At 37.3% G+C, this 16,182-nt stretch overlaps 1 protein-coding gene and 1 pseudogene across 2 annotated transcripts; one reads left to right on the top strand and one right to left on the bottom strand.

Moving 5' to 3' along the window:
• Positions 1 to 167: 167 nt before the first annotated feature.
• Positions 168 to 1,272, top strand: LOC137740767 (GDSL esterase/lipase At5g37690-like; annotated as a pseudogene).
• Positions 1,273 to 1,599: 327 nt separating this feature from the next.
• Positions 1,600 to 7,281, bottom strand: LOC137740256 (galactokinase-like). Of its 2 annotated transcripts, XR_011069154.1 has the most exons (9): positions 6,799 to 7,281; positions 6,538 to 6,722; positions 6,399 to 6,445; positions 6,145 to 6,239; positions 5,256 to 6,019; positions 4,264 to 4,309; positions 3,401 to 3,469; positions 2,391 to 2,482; positions 1,600 to 2,315 (listed from the first exon to the last, which is right to left on the bottom strand). XR_011069154.1 is itself a non-coding variant. In XM_068480103.1 (4 exons), exons 1-3 carry the CDS (start codon positions 6,965 to 6,967, stop codon positions 6,419 to 6,421), a joined length of 381 nt encoding a protein of 126 aa, XP_068336204.1. In that variant the 5' UTR covers positions 6,968 to 7,281; the 3' UTR covers positions 6,052 to 6,239; positions 6,399 to 6,418. The 2 variants fall into 2 exon arrangements, 1 of the variants encoding a protein (XP_068336204.1); XM_068480103.1 differs by lacking the exons at positions 1,600 to 2,315; positions 2,391 to 2,482; positions 3,401 to 3,469; positions 4,264 to 4,309; positions 5,256 to 6,019 and having other exon boundaries at positions 6,052 to 6,239.
• Between the last annotated feature and the right edge of the window lie 8,901 nt (positions 7,282 to 16,182).

The following is a 16,182-nucleotide window of genomic DNA, read 5'->3' as shown; positions in this document are numbered from 1 at the left end:
ATTTGAGGCAGCTGAGTTGGCCAACTTCTCAAGATTATATAATTAATCAATCACCTAATTTGTCCAAACTTTGGGATTTAGACATCATCAAAATTTTCTTGATCAATTTGTTATAAATTCTTGTCTGACTAACTGCCACTCATTTCCCATGTGAGAGAGATTCAAAGATGGAAGTGACAATGTGGATGGCTTTAGCTACCACCATTTTCACAACCATAATAGCCGTCGCTTCATCGGCAGCGTCTACCGTGACCTTCGTCTTCGGTGACTCCTTGACAGAAGTAGGGAACAACAACTATCTGTCGTATTCTCTTGCAAAGTCAAATTATCCATGGTATGGTGTCGATTATGCCGGTGGTCGAGCTACCGGGAGGTTAATGGAAGAACCATTGGCGACATAATATGCGGTGTCCTTACTTCTTATACTACTCATCTGACATCGATATTTTTGTTTTCCTTTGTATCTTCAGGAACTTACTGAATTTTTATGTGATTTTTGTAGCCAAAAAGCTTGGGATTCCATCACCACCACCTTATCTATCCTTGGCACAGAATGATGATGCATTGCTTAAAGGGGTTAATTATGCATCTGCTGGAGTAGGAATACTCAATGACACTGGACTCTATTTTGTAATCACATTTCTTCCAAAAGTATTAATCCCTCTTATGTTTATGATCACATTGTTGAACCAACAACTTCAGGAGTAAATGCTCTATGATTTTAAATTATTTTGTTATTTTTCTTCGTGATTGATTCAGATAATGTTGTTTGATGGTCAAATACAAAATTTCAACAAGACAAAGGAAGCCATCAAGGCTAAGATTGGGGCACAGGCTGCAACCAAGCTCTGCAGTGAAGCCATCTACTTCATTGGAATTGGTACGACAAATGAAATCTTAATTTAGATGAAAAAACTCCTTTTCTCCGTAGACATGGGTTGAGTGACTAATTTCCTTGCATCTGAGTTTAAATTTTCTTTTCGTGTAATTAGAGTAGTTCAAACAATTGCTTATATAACTATCCTATATAAATAGTCAATTTATTGATTTATTCCCTTTGCATATTTTCATGCAGCAATGATTATGTCAACACTTACCTGCAACCATTTTTAGCTGATAGTGAGCAGTACACTTATGATGAATTTGTGGAATTATTGATTGGTACATTAGAGGGACAATTTAAGGTTAGTGAACACTATTAGTTAGATAAAAAAAGGGAAAACGGATATTTTGGATTCGTCTTAAAACCTCTCACACTTTTTCTAGTATTGAGAAGAGAAGTACCATTAAACTAATGGGAACTGAAGCTTGAACTTAATCTTTCATTCCAAGCAAACTTCTTGATACAAACTGGTTTTCGTAGACTTGTGAAAAAATACAAGCTTTTCAAGCCGAACATAACAATCTTCAAGTATGGGTTGTTTCTCAGTGAGCCAAACGTAGGTTTCCCTTGGCTTTTATATACATTCAACTGAGCTGACATGTAAAAACATTGTACAATTAGTAGAATGAAACTGAATATTCTTGATCACAAAGACGCGGTCACCAAAAATGTTTTGTTTCCGTAAGAAACAAAAGAAACAGAAGCAACATGCAGTTCACATATATTTTGCCCTTGTAGTTAAGATGGCAAAATATATGTCCAGTAGGGCAAACACCTATTTTAGCAGTTAATAAAAAACATAGAAAGTGGCTACTAACTAAAGCATCCTTTGAACAAATTAAGAAATTCAAATAAAATTAAACACCAAAGAAATAATAAACACAGAAAAGATATGCTTGTACACTTAATCAAATCAACAAAAATAAAAAAACAATTAACAGTGTGAGAAACGACAGCAAGCATACCAGCAGCATGCACAGCCTTCTCCGATGAAGCCATGGGAGCACCTCAATCGGCAACGAAGAAACAGAGAAATCAATCTCCATTCACCAAACAAAGATTCAAACCCAAAACTGCATAATTTATCATAAAATTCGCATAATCGATTCGAGTGCTTCCATTGAACTCTAAGAGATCACAACATCTTTTCAGTAATCGGGATAAAATAAATTCAAAATACAAACACATTTGCAATGAACGAAGACGAAACAACTGTAAGATTGAAAGCAAAAATGAAACCGACGAGTTCTTTTTTCCTCTCCTCTAATTTTTCAAGTATAGCCTTCTTTAAAGCTTCTACGTCATTTTCGGTTCCAACTGTCGTCTTCGGATCAGCAATGGATTCATCTGATTGACCAGATCGATTGGCATCCAATGCGGTTTGTGCATTTTCGAGTTCATATCTCAAATTCCTTTCATTCTCTTCCATCTCCTGATAACAAAAATCATAAATTTTCGGAAAGAGTGTTGGTCTCCATTAACAAAATACGATATACTCAAGTCTCACCATTAGCTTCCTCTTCAGCAAATCTGCTCTTGAATTTTCTCTTGTATTTTGTTTTCACACGATATTGCCCTTTCATATACAACATTCTCTTCCTGCAATGTCACCTCCCTCAACACAAATGCAAATCGGAACTATTAAGAAAGATTAAAACATCGCCTTTTTGATATGCAAACTTAAACTACACAACTCCATAGCCAAAAATAAACAATCACATAAAACCCAGATAGCAAACAAAGAAAACGCATTAAATCAAGGACATCCTTGAATTTTTTAGCATAAAGAACAAATTTTTGATACAAAATATATTGCCACAAAGCGAATACTAATAAGCTTTCAGGAGTGAAACTTATTTACCATGAACATTTCATAAAAAAACACAGCCAGAAAAAAACAAATCAAGAGAGGAAGTAAAAATAGAGGTAAAGATCTACCAAGAGATTACAAATTAGCACAAATAAGGAGGTAAAAACTCCCTAATCCAAAAACAGAAGGACTGAAAATTGGCCTAAAAATTTGAGGAATAGTAAATTTACTTGGAACTGGAGGAGAATCTAAGGAAGTTGAAGCGCTGCCTATGATTTTGGGAATTTCAGGTGAATCAGTGGGCTTAATCGAAAAGAAATGAAAGATATAGCTTATGGTGAACATGGCCGATAGCTTCCACTTCGACCTTACAAGAATTAGAAAGAAAATTTAACTTGACGAAGAGAGAACCCAAAGATCTGGCTCAATTCATCGTTTAAGAATCGGTCGAATTGCGACTCTGTCACTCCATCTCTAAACAAAAGTAGAAAACCAAACCAATTTTAAGAAAAATTGTGCGTGCCCAAAGAGAACATTCAACTGTATAAGTGAACCGTAACTCATGCCATTTTAAATTTGACATTCGTGCGTGCCCAATTCGTATCATGTGTCTATGGACATTTAGTTGTAATGCTAAAACTCAAATTTCTGTCCTAAGTATAAAAAAGTTGCGAACATATATATACATCTTGAAATGAAAATTTCACCTGGTGATCCAGCCTAGAAGCATAAAAGTAAACTTTCGTTTTGTGCTTCAACAGCCTCATTCTTTCTTCCTGCAAGATTTCGAACAAATCTGTAAAATAGAGTGAAAAAGTAAAATAATAGATTATCATGGCAAGAACTAAAGAAACAGAAATACAAACTCGACTTCATACTCCCCTAATTAGTTTAATTAACTGAAGTACTTGCCTGAAGGGGTATGAACTTATCCTAAGGAAAGTTGGATAGTGTCAATTTCTCCAAGCACTGTAATCAAAACTGTCTACATTCTAAACCAAGATATAGATCTAACCCAACCCAAATTATATGCAGTTTATTTAATAATGCAATCATCTTGCAAACAGAAACAAAAGAGCTCTCTATGAAGCTCTTGACAAACTGATCATATTTCTAAGATCCTTGTCAATAATCACTTTGTCGAGAACTCCATTGCTCAAATAAGAATATAAATTAATGTACTTATCGGTTTCAAACAATTAAAGTCTTACAAATTCTTTTTCTTGGTCAATGTAGTTTTTTTTTTTTTCACTTCTAAAAACTTGAAAATGAAGGGCAATCATATTGAATAAAGCAACTATCTGAACGTTCATATAATTTTCTATCTTTATGCAATAGCATTTCCACTTATTACCATGAGTGTCTTGGGTGAACCACTACTCTAGACCAACCAAAACATCAATTCATTATATTAACTTTTCATAACCATCAATTATCAAAGTGACTTAACCTCTATTTGCATAATATTATCATGATTCAGCAACATCCCTAAACTTTCAAAAACCCAATAGAAACAAAAGCTTACCATCTAACCGAAGAAATTAAAACAAAAGCATAGCAAATTATATACCTCAAAATGTCAAGCAACCAAATTCTTCCTCCAACGACCCAAAATTCTGAAAACTCCAAAAAAAAGAAAAGGTAAACCCATTAGCAATTCATAGCTTTTATAATAGCAAAAAGTAAAGACGTGGTGACAAGCCATCTCTCTTTTTGCTTATGTATTTGAAAAGATATTTTATAAGCAATTTATGGAGTCATTTTGATCACGTTGCATGTAAATTCCTTTCCACAGAGTTTAAAAAATATGGCATTTTATGGCATCAGTTGAATAACATGGTTGAAAGATTTAAAACTGATACATTCAATTTTTATGTCAAACTATAACATATAGCTAAAGATGTTGGGTCTATATACCCATATCAATCATGTGCTATTAAAAGTTTATCGAAGTAAATAGATGATTTCAATCATGTGATAACATAGTTTGCTTCAACCTAAATGCATGTGCATGCAGATGTTTGTTAATGCATCTCTAAGTAGAGGGTTAATCAATTCAAAATACTTCTTTGTCAATTTGCTACTGAACTTTATGATGACTGTCACTTACATTATTTGAATTAGCCAATTTACTCACTCTTGTTAAATTTCTACACATTCCACCCAGTCAGAATAACATTGACAAAACCGATGGCCTCATTTGAACTTCAAAAACAAAATAAGCAAATACAATTTTGATTTGAGATAAGAAAAAAAATGACAGCAACGATGGAAAAGAAGCGACGACCGAGTTTAATAATACAAAAATCATCAACCCTATACTGAAATTCCGAGAAAATACAAACAGTATCTCCAAAGACACTTAATTTGCACGGTTCACAACAGAAAGGGTATAGAAAAGAGGAAAAAATTAGTATTAGAGTTTGGCGGTTGTCACCCAAATTTGATCGCAATCGAGCACTCTCACCTTCATGCATTCAGTACAATAAGAATTTAAGAATACAACTGAAAGTAAATGAACTAACCCAATGTCAGTGGAAATATAAATTGTAACTCACGTACCAAGTGGCATTGATCCTGAGAAACGTTTGATGACTTCTATATTTGACACGGGAAAATGTCAACAGCACAGGCTTGTTAATTTAAGTCGTCAACATCAGAACAGTTCTTCCTCTGGAATTGACTTTCACAAAGGAAAAGATGCTTCTTAGAGAAATGACTTATGTCACAAAGATGGTGACAATCACTCCTGGCAAGTGAAACGCTTGCTTGATCCCTGCTGGATGTAGCTGCCTATTAGAACAAAGCTACACAGCTATACAATATATGCATAGTTTTTCGTTGTTCTAGATTTTTTAAGTTCCTATGTATCTTCTCCTACATCTATGAATCCTAAATAAATACAAATCATACAATGGTTGAATTCATTATGACTTAACGTTATTTATCAAATTGGAAACATCATAACATGCTTTACCTAAAGGATTATATCAAGAAACAGTTGGAAGAAAAAAAAAAAAAAATCACACTATAAATCATGACTGAGAGAGGTTTACTTGTAAGGTACTACAGAACCTCAAGGTAAATTCACCGTCACTGTCAAGCAACCTCAAGCTAATTCATACGGCGCAGCAAAGATACACAAAAACCTATTCAACAGTTACATTGCTATTTGGACAATTACAAATAAACAGATGCACAAAAACCTATTATGTAGTACCTAAGTCATGAATCATGACTGAGAGAGATGATAGTGAAAGGATGATTTGGAGAATCCACTCTCCGTGAGGCAGCTGGCTTTCCTCCACTGCATATGGCTTAGTAAGCTGAGACAGAAAGAGCAGAGCAGCATTATAACGACTCACAGGTCTCAGTCTCAAAAACAACAATTGGAGTTTCAAAAGAACATAAAAAGGAGTAACCGGGAAAAAGATTTAAGTCAAGTGAATACCGATATATCAGCAACCCAAACTCCAACAGAATTTCAATAGTACTGGTCCAACATCTTCTCCCTTCGATTTGGCAAATTCGTAAAAACATTTGTACCTGAACAACAACATAAACCATCACTTTCTGCCGTACATTCAGAAATTGATAGTTTTAACGTTTGACCATCCAAATGTTTTCATCGTCAAACAAAGGAAAAAGGAAAAAAACTAAATTTATCCAAACACACAGATCAAAGCATGGATCTTTATGTCTTACCCAAAAATGACATAGTGCCCCTATTTGTGATTCTTCAAGTCAATTTCCTTCAACCACCAGAAAAAGTTAAAAGTCAAAAACTTTGACTAAAATTGTACACCGATATCAACGGGGATGATCAAGTCAAATAATTTGGTACCTGGGTCGGGTCGGCGGCATAAGTACAAATTTGGTACTTGTCGTTGACGTTGGCGATTCTGAGAACTTTCTCGGCATCTCCGTCGTCGTGCTTCCGGATTGCGACAATGGGGTCCTGTCGTATGGCCATCGGCAGCACTGAATAGCCCTCGTAGTCTATGTGCTCTCCGATCAAGTTTACTCTCCCTGAATTCACCGTCCGATCACAAATTCAAACAGGTGCACAAAAAAAAATCCACGAGAGAGAGAAAGAGGGACCCACCTGAAGAGCGAGAGAAGAGTTGGGGAGGGTGACCGACCTGCTGGAACTTGGACTTCAGCCGGTGGAATCGGAGCTGGGCCTCGTCGAGTTGGGAGGAGTCGCCGTAGACGGCGTCGAGGGTGTTGTGAATTGGGATTGGGAGTTCTTCGTGTTTTGCCATTTGTCTCATCTACTTGATTACCCGAACCCTCTGCAACCACTTAAAGAAAACTCAAAGCCCCCCGTGACGGTGACGGTGACGGTGACGGCGACGCAAGCAAACCAAAACTCCAACATCTGCTTGATGGTCTGCGACTCCATATCAATCCCCTCATCGACCTCCAACGCCTCACGGCTGGGCCGGCTGGCGAGACTGAGAATGGCTAAAGAGAATCGGTGAGGGATTTGAGGGAAATTACAGAGTGAGAAAAGGGAGGGATGAGGGATTTGATGGATGGTTACAGAGAGAGTGGGGGAGAAGAAAGGAAAAGAACAGGGAATGGAAACGGACGGAACAGAGCTATCCACGATGACTGACGCGAGGGCGGCCTTTTGCAAAAGCGGTGGTAATTTCGTAAATAAATCATAACTTTTAATCTGAACATGCGGTGGTAATTTTGTAACTCAAAATTCATCCCAAAACACTATTCAAATGAATAGTGTTTGGGTTAATATTTGAACATTTTATTTAAATGAAAGAAAGCCCAAAGATGTCAATTAAAAGATGACTTGCCCGAAGCCTAGCATCGAGCCTAGAGGCAAATTGAAGTCTTCCCTGCCAAATACAAGCCACGTGCTTACCATTGAAGTAACAAGAGATGGAAACTAACCTATTATCAGCCAAAAAGCACTTTCTAGTGGTAGTTCTAGTAAAAAGTTGATGACTCATTACCCTCCAAATGCTTTCGAGTAAGGATAAAGGTTACAACAATTAGGCAAATTTGCCTATAAAAGGAGGAAAGACCCTAGAGACAAGGACACTCAACCAATCAAACAAACAAACATACAAACTCTGCTCTCAAGCCATATTTGCATCTAAAAGCTGTAATCAGCTCTAATCCTAATCATTTTTAGGATAAGTCCCTACATAAGACATCTTTTATCTAGTTTAAATGCTCTGCTACCTCCTTTAGTGGTGTAGTATTGATTTCCTTGTGTAAACTTGTATACCATCCATTCATTTTTAGCATACAAACCTTGTAAATACAAAGAGAATTGACTACAAGAAGTTCAACCTTGACAGACAAGGTGAAATTTTGCCCGAAGCTCTTTGTTTGTTTTCTGAATTGGTGGATCTACTACTTAATGCATTCTCCAATGTGTATTCAAATTATTTCCATCAGTTTTCCTATCTTAAGAATCTCATTTGCAGTTGGATCTGGTTAGTTTAATGGATATGTTATCATTAAAATCAATTAAGAACCAAGTAAATGACTTAAAATGCTCTAAAATCCCTTCGTTTGAACATACAAAACTATGAACTAAAAGTCCTTAGTCATAAGGTAAGAAAAAGAACTCAATGTGGATTTAACCCATCCACGACAATCCTTTGATAACAAGAAGTCCAAGTAACTTGGCGCGCAAGTAATCGACTTAAAACACACTTGTTCTACATCTGCTATACTGAGATAGCAGTGGCGCGTCTAACACTTAGTTTTGATTGCGAGCCTCAAGGCCTACACCTAAGGCCCCATAAATGCACCTTTCAGAACTAACTTTGTGCTTTTCTTGTAGCACATTAACAAGCAAGAGCCCGACTACACATCCAAAGCGCCAATCTATTGGGGAGCTGTGCTGAGGACCGAGGATCATTCTCCAAGAGAAATCTTTGCCCGGACAAATAGTGCAATTGAAAACCTTACTTTATACTAAAGTAAAGTAATGGTAACAAGTGCCACATATATAAATTTTGAGATCAAAAGTTACATGCATGCCTGCCTATGCCATAAAATTATAAGCTCAAACAACACTAATCAGTGAATTTTATTTCTCATAGACTCATAAACCTTAGAAACCACAGAGCCCAACTTTCCCTTCCTCCATGGCCGCCGGCCTCTAACTAAGGTTGGGGGTCGATGGTTGACTCCCCTCCTCCTCCTCCTAACCTTCCTCCTTTCTCTCTCGTCCCCTCATTCCTCTCCACTTTCCCTCTCCCAACCTTCTTTCTATTGCATCGCCGTACCCTCCTCTGTTTTTTTTTACGTCATTCTTCCCCTTTCCCGTCTCTGCCTTTCCCAGCCTCTCATCTTCTCACTCCATGCTGTTATCCCTTGTCTTTTCTCCCTTTCCCTTATCCCGGGCTCCTATCCTTTCCCTCTACCCCCACGGGTTTCCATCGTCCCACAGGTGGGCTTTGTCTCGAGGGTTCTTCTGGTGTTCCATTAGATGGCTCTACCATTATGTGGCTTTGGATGGTTTTGGTGGCTGTGGGGTTTGGTGTTGCGCGTTCCAGAAACAAGTTTTGAGGGTCCCTCCCTTGCTTTGGTGTGGTGGGCTTTCAGATCTGTAATGTTTTTTTTCCTGGGTGGAGTCTATTTTGGGTGTTCCCGATGACGACTTCCTAATTGTTCAATGTTTGATATGCAGATCTGTTGCTCATGGTGTTTTGGGCTCCTCGAGGGCTTGCCCTTGGAAATATCAGTTCAGTCTATTTAGGTTCGTTATGGTGGTAGGCCTGGTGGTGCGGCGGCGTGGATGGTTCCCTTCACCATCCTTGTCGGTCATCGATACCCTTCATACCGTTACGACCCATACCGGGCGGCGAAACTTCTAATAGTCTTTGGTGTCTTGGGTTTCGCCCCAACTTCAGCAGGCGTCCCATGCCTTTGTCACCTCTACACGTGACTCTACTCCAATGTCTTTTGCCAATTATGCACCTATTTCTCCACTGTGGACATGTTGGATTTATTTTATTCGCCCTATGTATGTGGTGGTCGCGTGCTTGCAATGGTTGATGTTGTCTTCATTTTTTGCGTTGAGTTTGTGGTCTTGTTTTTAACGATGACCTTTTTTTGGTCTCGCTTGGCGATGATTTTTGGGGGCCTCGCATTGTTGCGTCTATCGTGTTTTTGTAACAGCTTTGTATTGATGACGGTTTATGGGGCTAGGATAGTGATTGTGTTTGCCGTATAGGGGGTTTACTATTGTTTGTTTTACTGCGCAAATTCGCTTCAGATCAATTTCTTGGTCACTGAAGATTATGTACCCAATTGGCAACCTTTGTAACTGTTTGAGAAGTTGAATGAAATACAATATTATCTCTGTTAAAAAAAAAAAGTAATGGGAAAACATCACCTTTGAAACGTCTAAAGTTAACTATATCATTGAGGATGTGGTGTTTGCTTCAAGGGAAACAGCATTCAATTCTGTGAATGGCGCCGACCCAGTTAGTCGAAATTGATGATTTTTCATCAAGTGCTCATTGTTCTATTCAGCCACCAAGAGCACTGATATCAACTAGTTGTACTTAGTAAAGTCTTGCTCTCTTTGCTGCAAGAGCACGTTGGAGCCATGAAAAATACTGAAAGTCTTTTCCAACATATCTTCCTTAATGATAGTCTCCCCCACAAAGTTTCATTTGGGAGATAATTCTGAACAATGCAGAGTTACACTTAGCAACCTTCCTAAAATCCTGGATTTTCAAGCGTGGCAACTCATCTCTTGGGAGAATCATTGTTGTCTGGTGATTATATTGTTTCTCAATGCATTGCAAAGAGCTAGTGGATCTTCAACCGTTCGATAGTCGCTCTTTAATCCTTCATCGAGGTGGTGACGAATAAAAATCATGGCTTTTGCCCAATCTTGAGATGATACATTGTTTCTTTCCTTGATGGTGTTTCCAAGATTAACAGTGGGCATGGTTTGGTTCATCCTGGTTTCACCCTCGAATCGAAACTGGGGAACCGAAAATTATCAACGTTTCGGTGAGGTGAGGTTTCGCTTAAATTTATTACTAAAATCATACAATTCGGTTTACGCCGATTCCGGTTTGGTTTATGCCGGTTTACGGTTGTGAACACGGAAAATTTCTTGAAACAAGAAACAAGAATACGTGTACAAAATAATATTTTTGTGTTTAATGATTTTGGGGTTACGATCTCTCTCAAATTTGGTCCTCTGATTCTATCTCCATAAGATGTAGATTTGTTGATCCAAGGGCCGTCGAGGCTTGATCTTGGATGAACAGTTGTAAGTTTCTTCAAGGGCCTTCGTGGCTTTGATCTTGAAGGTTGATGGAAGTTTCTTCAAGGGCCTTCAGGGCTTGATCTTGAATGTTGATGGATGAGCGGATCTTCAAGGGCTTTTGGGCTTGATCTTGAAGAACGGTTGGTTTTCTTCAAGGGCCGTCGAGGCTTGATCTTGAATGAACAGTCGGTTTTCTTCAAGGGCTTTTGGGCTTGATCTTGAAGAATAGATGTGTGGATTTGTTTGTTGATCCAAGGGGCCGTCGGGGCTTGATCTAAGGATGAACAGTTGATGAATGGATCTTCAAGGGGCGTTGGGCTTGATCTTGAAGAATGGGTGTATGAGTTTGTTGAGGTTGTTGATCCAAAGGGCCGTTGGGGCTTGATCTTAGGATGAACGAATGATGAATGATGAACACTTTCTTCAAGGCCCGTCGGGGCTTGATCTTGAATAATGGTTGTGTGGATTTCTTCAAGGGCTTTTGGGCTTGATCTTGAATGTTGATGGATGAGCAGATCTTCAAGGGCTTTTGGGCTTGATCTTGAGGAACGGTTGGTTTTCTTCAAGGGCCGTCGAGGCTTGATCTTGAATGAACAGTTGGTTTTCTTCAACGGCTTTTGGGCTTAGTCTTGAAGAACGATTGGAAGTTTCTTCAAGGGCCTTCGGGGCTTTGATCTTGAAGGTTGATGGAAGTTTCTTCAAGGGCCTTAGGGGCTTTGATCTTGAAGGTTGATGGAAGTTTCTTCAAGGGCCGTTGGGCTTGATCTTGAAGGTTGATGGAAGTTTCTTCAAGGGCCTTCGGGGCTTGATCTTGAAGTTTGATGGATGAGCGGATCTTCAAGGATTTGACGAAGAACGAAGAGTGCTTTCTCCATTCTTCGGGATTCTTGGGAATTTGGGGGTTGGATGCTTGAGAGCTTTAGAGTTTCAAAGCTTCAAGGATTTTGGATGTGTGAGGAGTATTCTCTTCCATTTTGGGAGTAGAGAAATGTATTTGTGAATTGGTGTGTTGGTGTGTTTTTTCCTCTTGATGGAGAAGCCTATTTATAGGCTTTGAGAGTGAATCACCACCATTCATTTTTTTGGTGAAGTGAGTGGAGGTTGTAGGTGAAGTAAGTGTGTGAGGTTGGTGAAGTAAATGGATGTTGTAGGTGAAGTGAGCGTGTGAGATTGGTGAAGTAAATGGATGTTGTAGGTGAAGTAAGTGTGTGAGGTTGGTGAAGTAAGTGTGTGAGGTTGGTAAAGTAAATAAATGTTGTAATTTTAATACATTGGTTAACATTTATTTTACTGAAATTTCGATGTCTACAACGGTACTAACCAAAATTATATATATATATATATATTAATCTTCTACTTCCAATACCAAACACATATTTCCACCACAAATTCAAAAGATAGAAAACCTCAGATCAAGACCAAAGTGTACATTTTGAAATCAAACTAAAGTATATAAAATGTATAAAGATAAATGTGGAAAAGAAGATAGGAGAGAGAGGGATGAAAATTAGAATGTGAATTGTGGCTATAATTGAAAGAATGAGGTGAAGTAATTACCAAGAATTCGACTTTTGGGGTTGAGAATTTTTTATATAGGTTTTTAGTTTCGGCTTAGTATTTATGTAAAATAAGGGCTAAATAATTAGAGTTAAAGAAAATTAATGTAGACAGTTCGTTGCGATTCCTACGGTTCTTGAGAATTAGAAATCGGAACCAAAACCGTTTTAAACTGATTTGGTTTGGTTCCGGTCCAAGTTTGAATGATTTTGATCAATTCGGTTTTTTTCGGTTTATTTTCGTTTAATTCTGTTCGGTTTCACGGTTTCTCGGTTTTATGCCCACCCATATTCAAGATTTCCTGTCTCCAGATGGATCTTGGCATCCACTACCCAGGTAAGGTAGTTTTTTCTAGTGATATCAAAGTCAACAAAATCAAGTTTTGTCAAGTTCGCCATTTTCTTTTTCAGAAAGAAAAATGAAATGTGTAAGAACTTGCAATAACATGGATTATAGAGAAATGTAGAGTCAGAACTTCTGGTTTTTACAAATTTTTCATTTTTGAACTTCATGTCAAAATGATAAGCACTCGAAACTTTAGGCTCGAGATTTACATAATTTAGAATATTAGGTAGTTTGTAATACTCAATACACAAGCACGGCTATCAATATTGAGTATTACTACCAGCAAGAAAGAAAATTAATGAGGAAAACGATTGTATTGCACCACTCTCATTGAAATAATAGTGTAGAATGAATGATTATACGGCACCACTCAAGCAGCATGAAACTAAATATGCAGTGCATGATGTGCGATTATATCGCACCACCTAAAATTGCAGGATTGCAATAAAATTAAATATGCAGTTCAAGATGGGCGATTGTACTACACCATCTAAGAATGCAATAAAATTAACATAAATAAACACTGAGTTAATAATCAGGAGCTACACTAAACAAGAAATAAAAATATAAGTAATTATTAAATTGAGGACTAGGAGAAGACATGGTGTTAGTTGCTATTGGCGAGAAAACACCAAGCAGGTGAGGCAGAGAAGGAAGAGGAATAGTAAGATCCTTGGAGAAAGCAATTTTCAGCAAGCAGAACAAGTACGATGTATCACACTGTTTGTTTTTCGTAACTGTATCACAAAAAAAATGCAAGTGAAGAGGGGGAGTGACGCAAGAAAAGCCAAGGGAGTCTCGGGGAGACAGGGGATGATAACTTTGGATTCGCTCAACTAGGGGCAATGGAGCTCGCTCACGTCGCTAATTGTGGATTCACTCATATGACCAAGCCAAATGCTTGATATTAGAAGGAGAATTCACTCTCTTCAAATGTACAAGGCAAATACAATTTTAATTCATTCAAATCTACCATTTAAGGCTTTCTAGTACAATATTTATAAGCGTTTACAAATTAAGAGACTTTAAGTTTCCATGACACCTTTACAACTCCCAAAATAACATAACAAATTCCTAAGTAATTAAAATACAAAACCTTTGTTATTCCAAAGCATATTAATGGTTTCAAATTGTTTTCTCCAAGTCTATCTCCTACATCATTCTCCTCTTCTCAAAAAAAAAAAAAAAAAAAAAAAAAAAAAAAAAAAAATCGTCCTCGAGTTTCAGTTGACCTCTATTTTTATTTTTTTTATTTTTTAACTTCTAGATGTCCAACCAAGATGTTCCACAATACCCAATTTAGCACCCAAATTTTCCAAGTTCCTATAGACCATGCACACATTAATCTTTTCCTCGTGAAAATAATCACCTTGGAATAGTGCTTCCAAATCACTTCTTCAAATGAGTCGAGAGAATTCAAATCGTGTTGAAAAGTTCTTCTATCAAATAGCTCTCCTCTCATATCTTGAGCAACGAAATTGTCCCAAAAAGGATCATCAATGTTAAGGATATTAAGAGCTTGTACTCCATTATATAGTTGTCCATGAAACTTTTCAACCACATCTTCATTGCCTTCATATTGATCATAAACTGGGGTGGAATCCCATTCGGCAAAGTTATTGATTACATCACTGCTTTTTGTATGTTCCCCTTTCGTGCCAAACTCCATGTTGGAACGTTTTACAACCTCATCACATGCACAACAAATCTCACATGAACCATCTAGACAACGATCAAAATTTGGAGGAAGGTTGAGATTTAGAAAATCATCACCTGAAAAATCAAAGACAGCTGTTTCTAGAACGCATCTAACCTTATTTACTGGAGGCAGCAACATGCTTTAGTAAATTGAAGATATTGTTTTGTAGAAATAACAGATTGAGGAATCGCTTGAGAATTTAGAAATGATATATGGCATTGAGAAATACTTAACCAAATCGAAAACGGACCCGCAAGTGAACTGATTTTGTTTTCACGACAATATTGATGCTCTGTGGTGTTTTGTCGATATCTGCACACACAAAATTCGGTTTGATGCACGGTTTGTTGCGTAGGAAACTAGACTTCCACAACTTTCCAGTGATGTATGACTCTCTAGATAAAAGTCATGGGAACTGAGTTGGTTTTGAGGACGAACACAGATGATGTGCGTAGCACTACCATCAGGATTTAAGATAAAAATCCAAAAACCTGTTCTGATGCCACTTGACGCAGGAAAAGCCAAGGGAGTCTCGGGGAGACGGGAGATGGTAACTTGGGATTTGCTCAACCAGGGGCAACGGAGCTCATTCACGTCACTAATTATGGATTCGCTCACACGAAGGAGAAATCAGTCTCTTCAAATGCACAAAGAAAATACAATTTTAATTTATTTAAGTATGTCATCAAGGCTTTCTAGTACAATATTTATAAGCGTTTACAAATTAATAGACCTCAAGTATCCATTACACCCTTATAACTCCCAAAATTCCTAAGTAATTAAAATACAAAACTTTTGTTATTCCAAAGCATATTAATGGTTCCAAATTGTTTTATCCAAGTCTACCTCCCGCATCAGGGAGGAAGAGATGTTGATATTATTACTTTTTCTCTTTTCTTTGTGTGTTGTAATGAGGTTACAGACATATCTTTATTTATAGGGATTTTGATTTGACAACATCTTACAAACAAGAAGAAAATATTTCACCTCTCCTAGGACATTTTCATATGATGCATTTAATGACTTTCACCAAAGTTCACTTTGGTTAGCTTTCTTACACAAACACATGTGTAGTATTCACGCCATATTTTACAACAGTGTTTACTATTTTTCATAATTTTTTATATAAAAGAAAGGGAGTTTTAACAAAACACTCCCGATACTATTCATTTTTAACGAAAAACCACATTTATACATTTCCTTAATACTATTCACTATACCTTTAAAAATGACTTTTCATTAAAAGGAAAGTTTTTTTGGACTTTTCGTTAGTTTTCTTTAAAAGAAAGGGGAATACTTTTGCTTTTTATTTTTATTATTTTATAAATTGGACGTGTAAAGGTTGAACCTTTAAAGGTGAATATGGTCACTGAGTCTTCAAAGAACTTCCCCCGTAAGCAAAACTGTGAACAATGAATACGAATTTCTCTTGTTTTTTCGGTTAAAGGGGAATACTTTTGTGCGTTATATAATTTCCATCTCTTTCTTGGAATGTATGGCAGTCTTACTTCCTTTTTCTCTTTTTCTGAAACTTATCATTTCATACTTTTCTCTCCATTGAAGTAGGTTTTGGAAGTGAACGAGTGAGTGAGACAATGTCTGCTTCCGACCCTTTCATG

The sequence above is a fragment of the Pyrus communis genome, chromosome 7 (genome assembly GCF_963583255.1).
Source record: "Pyrus communis chromosome 7, drPyrComm1.1, whole genome shotgun sequence".
Lineage (NCBI taxonomy): Eukaryota > Viridiplantae > Streptophyta > Magnoliopsida > Rosales > Rosaceae > Pyrus > Pyrus communis.
The sequence above is the reverse complement of the archived record's forward strand: the minus strand, read 5'-3'. Positions and strand labels throughout refer to the sequence as shown.

Excerpts from the sequence above, each read along its gene's own strand:
- LOC137740256 (XM_068480103.1), bottom strand. The coding sequence starts at position 6,967 with ATGAGACAAATGGCAAAACACGAAGAACTCCCAATCCCAATTCACAAC. Across the intron at positions 6,723-6,798 it reads ACTCTTCTCTCGCTCTTCAG|GGAGAGTAAACTTGATCGGA; the intron begins GTGGGTCCCTCT and ends CGGTGAATTCAG. Across the intron at positions 6,446-6,537 it reads ATGCCGCCGACCCGACCCAG|GAAATTGACTTGAAGAATCA; the intron begins GTACCAAATTAT and ends TGGTGGTTGAAG.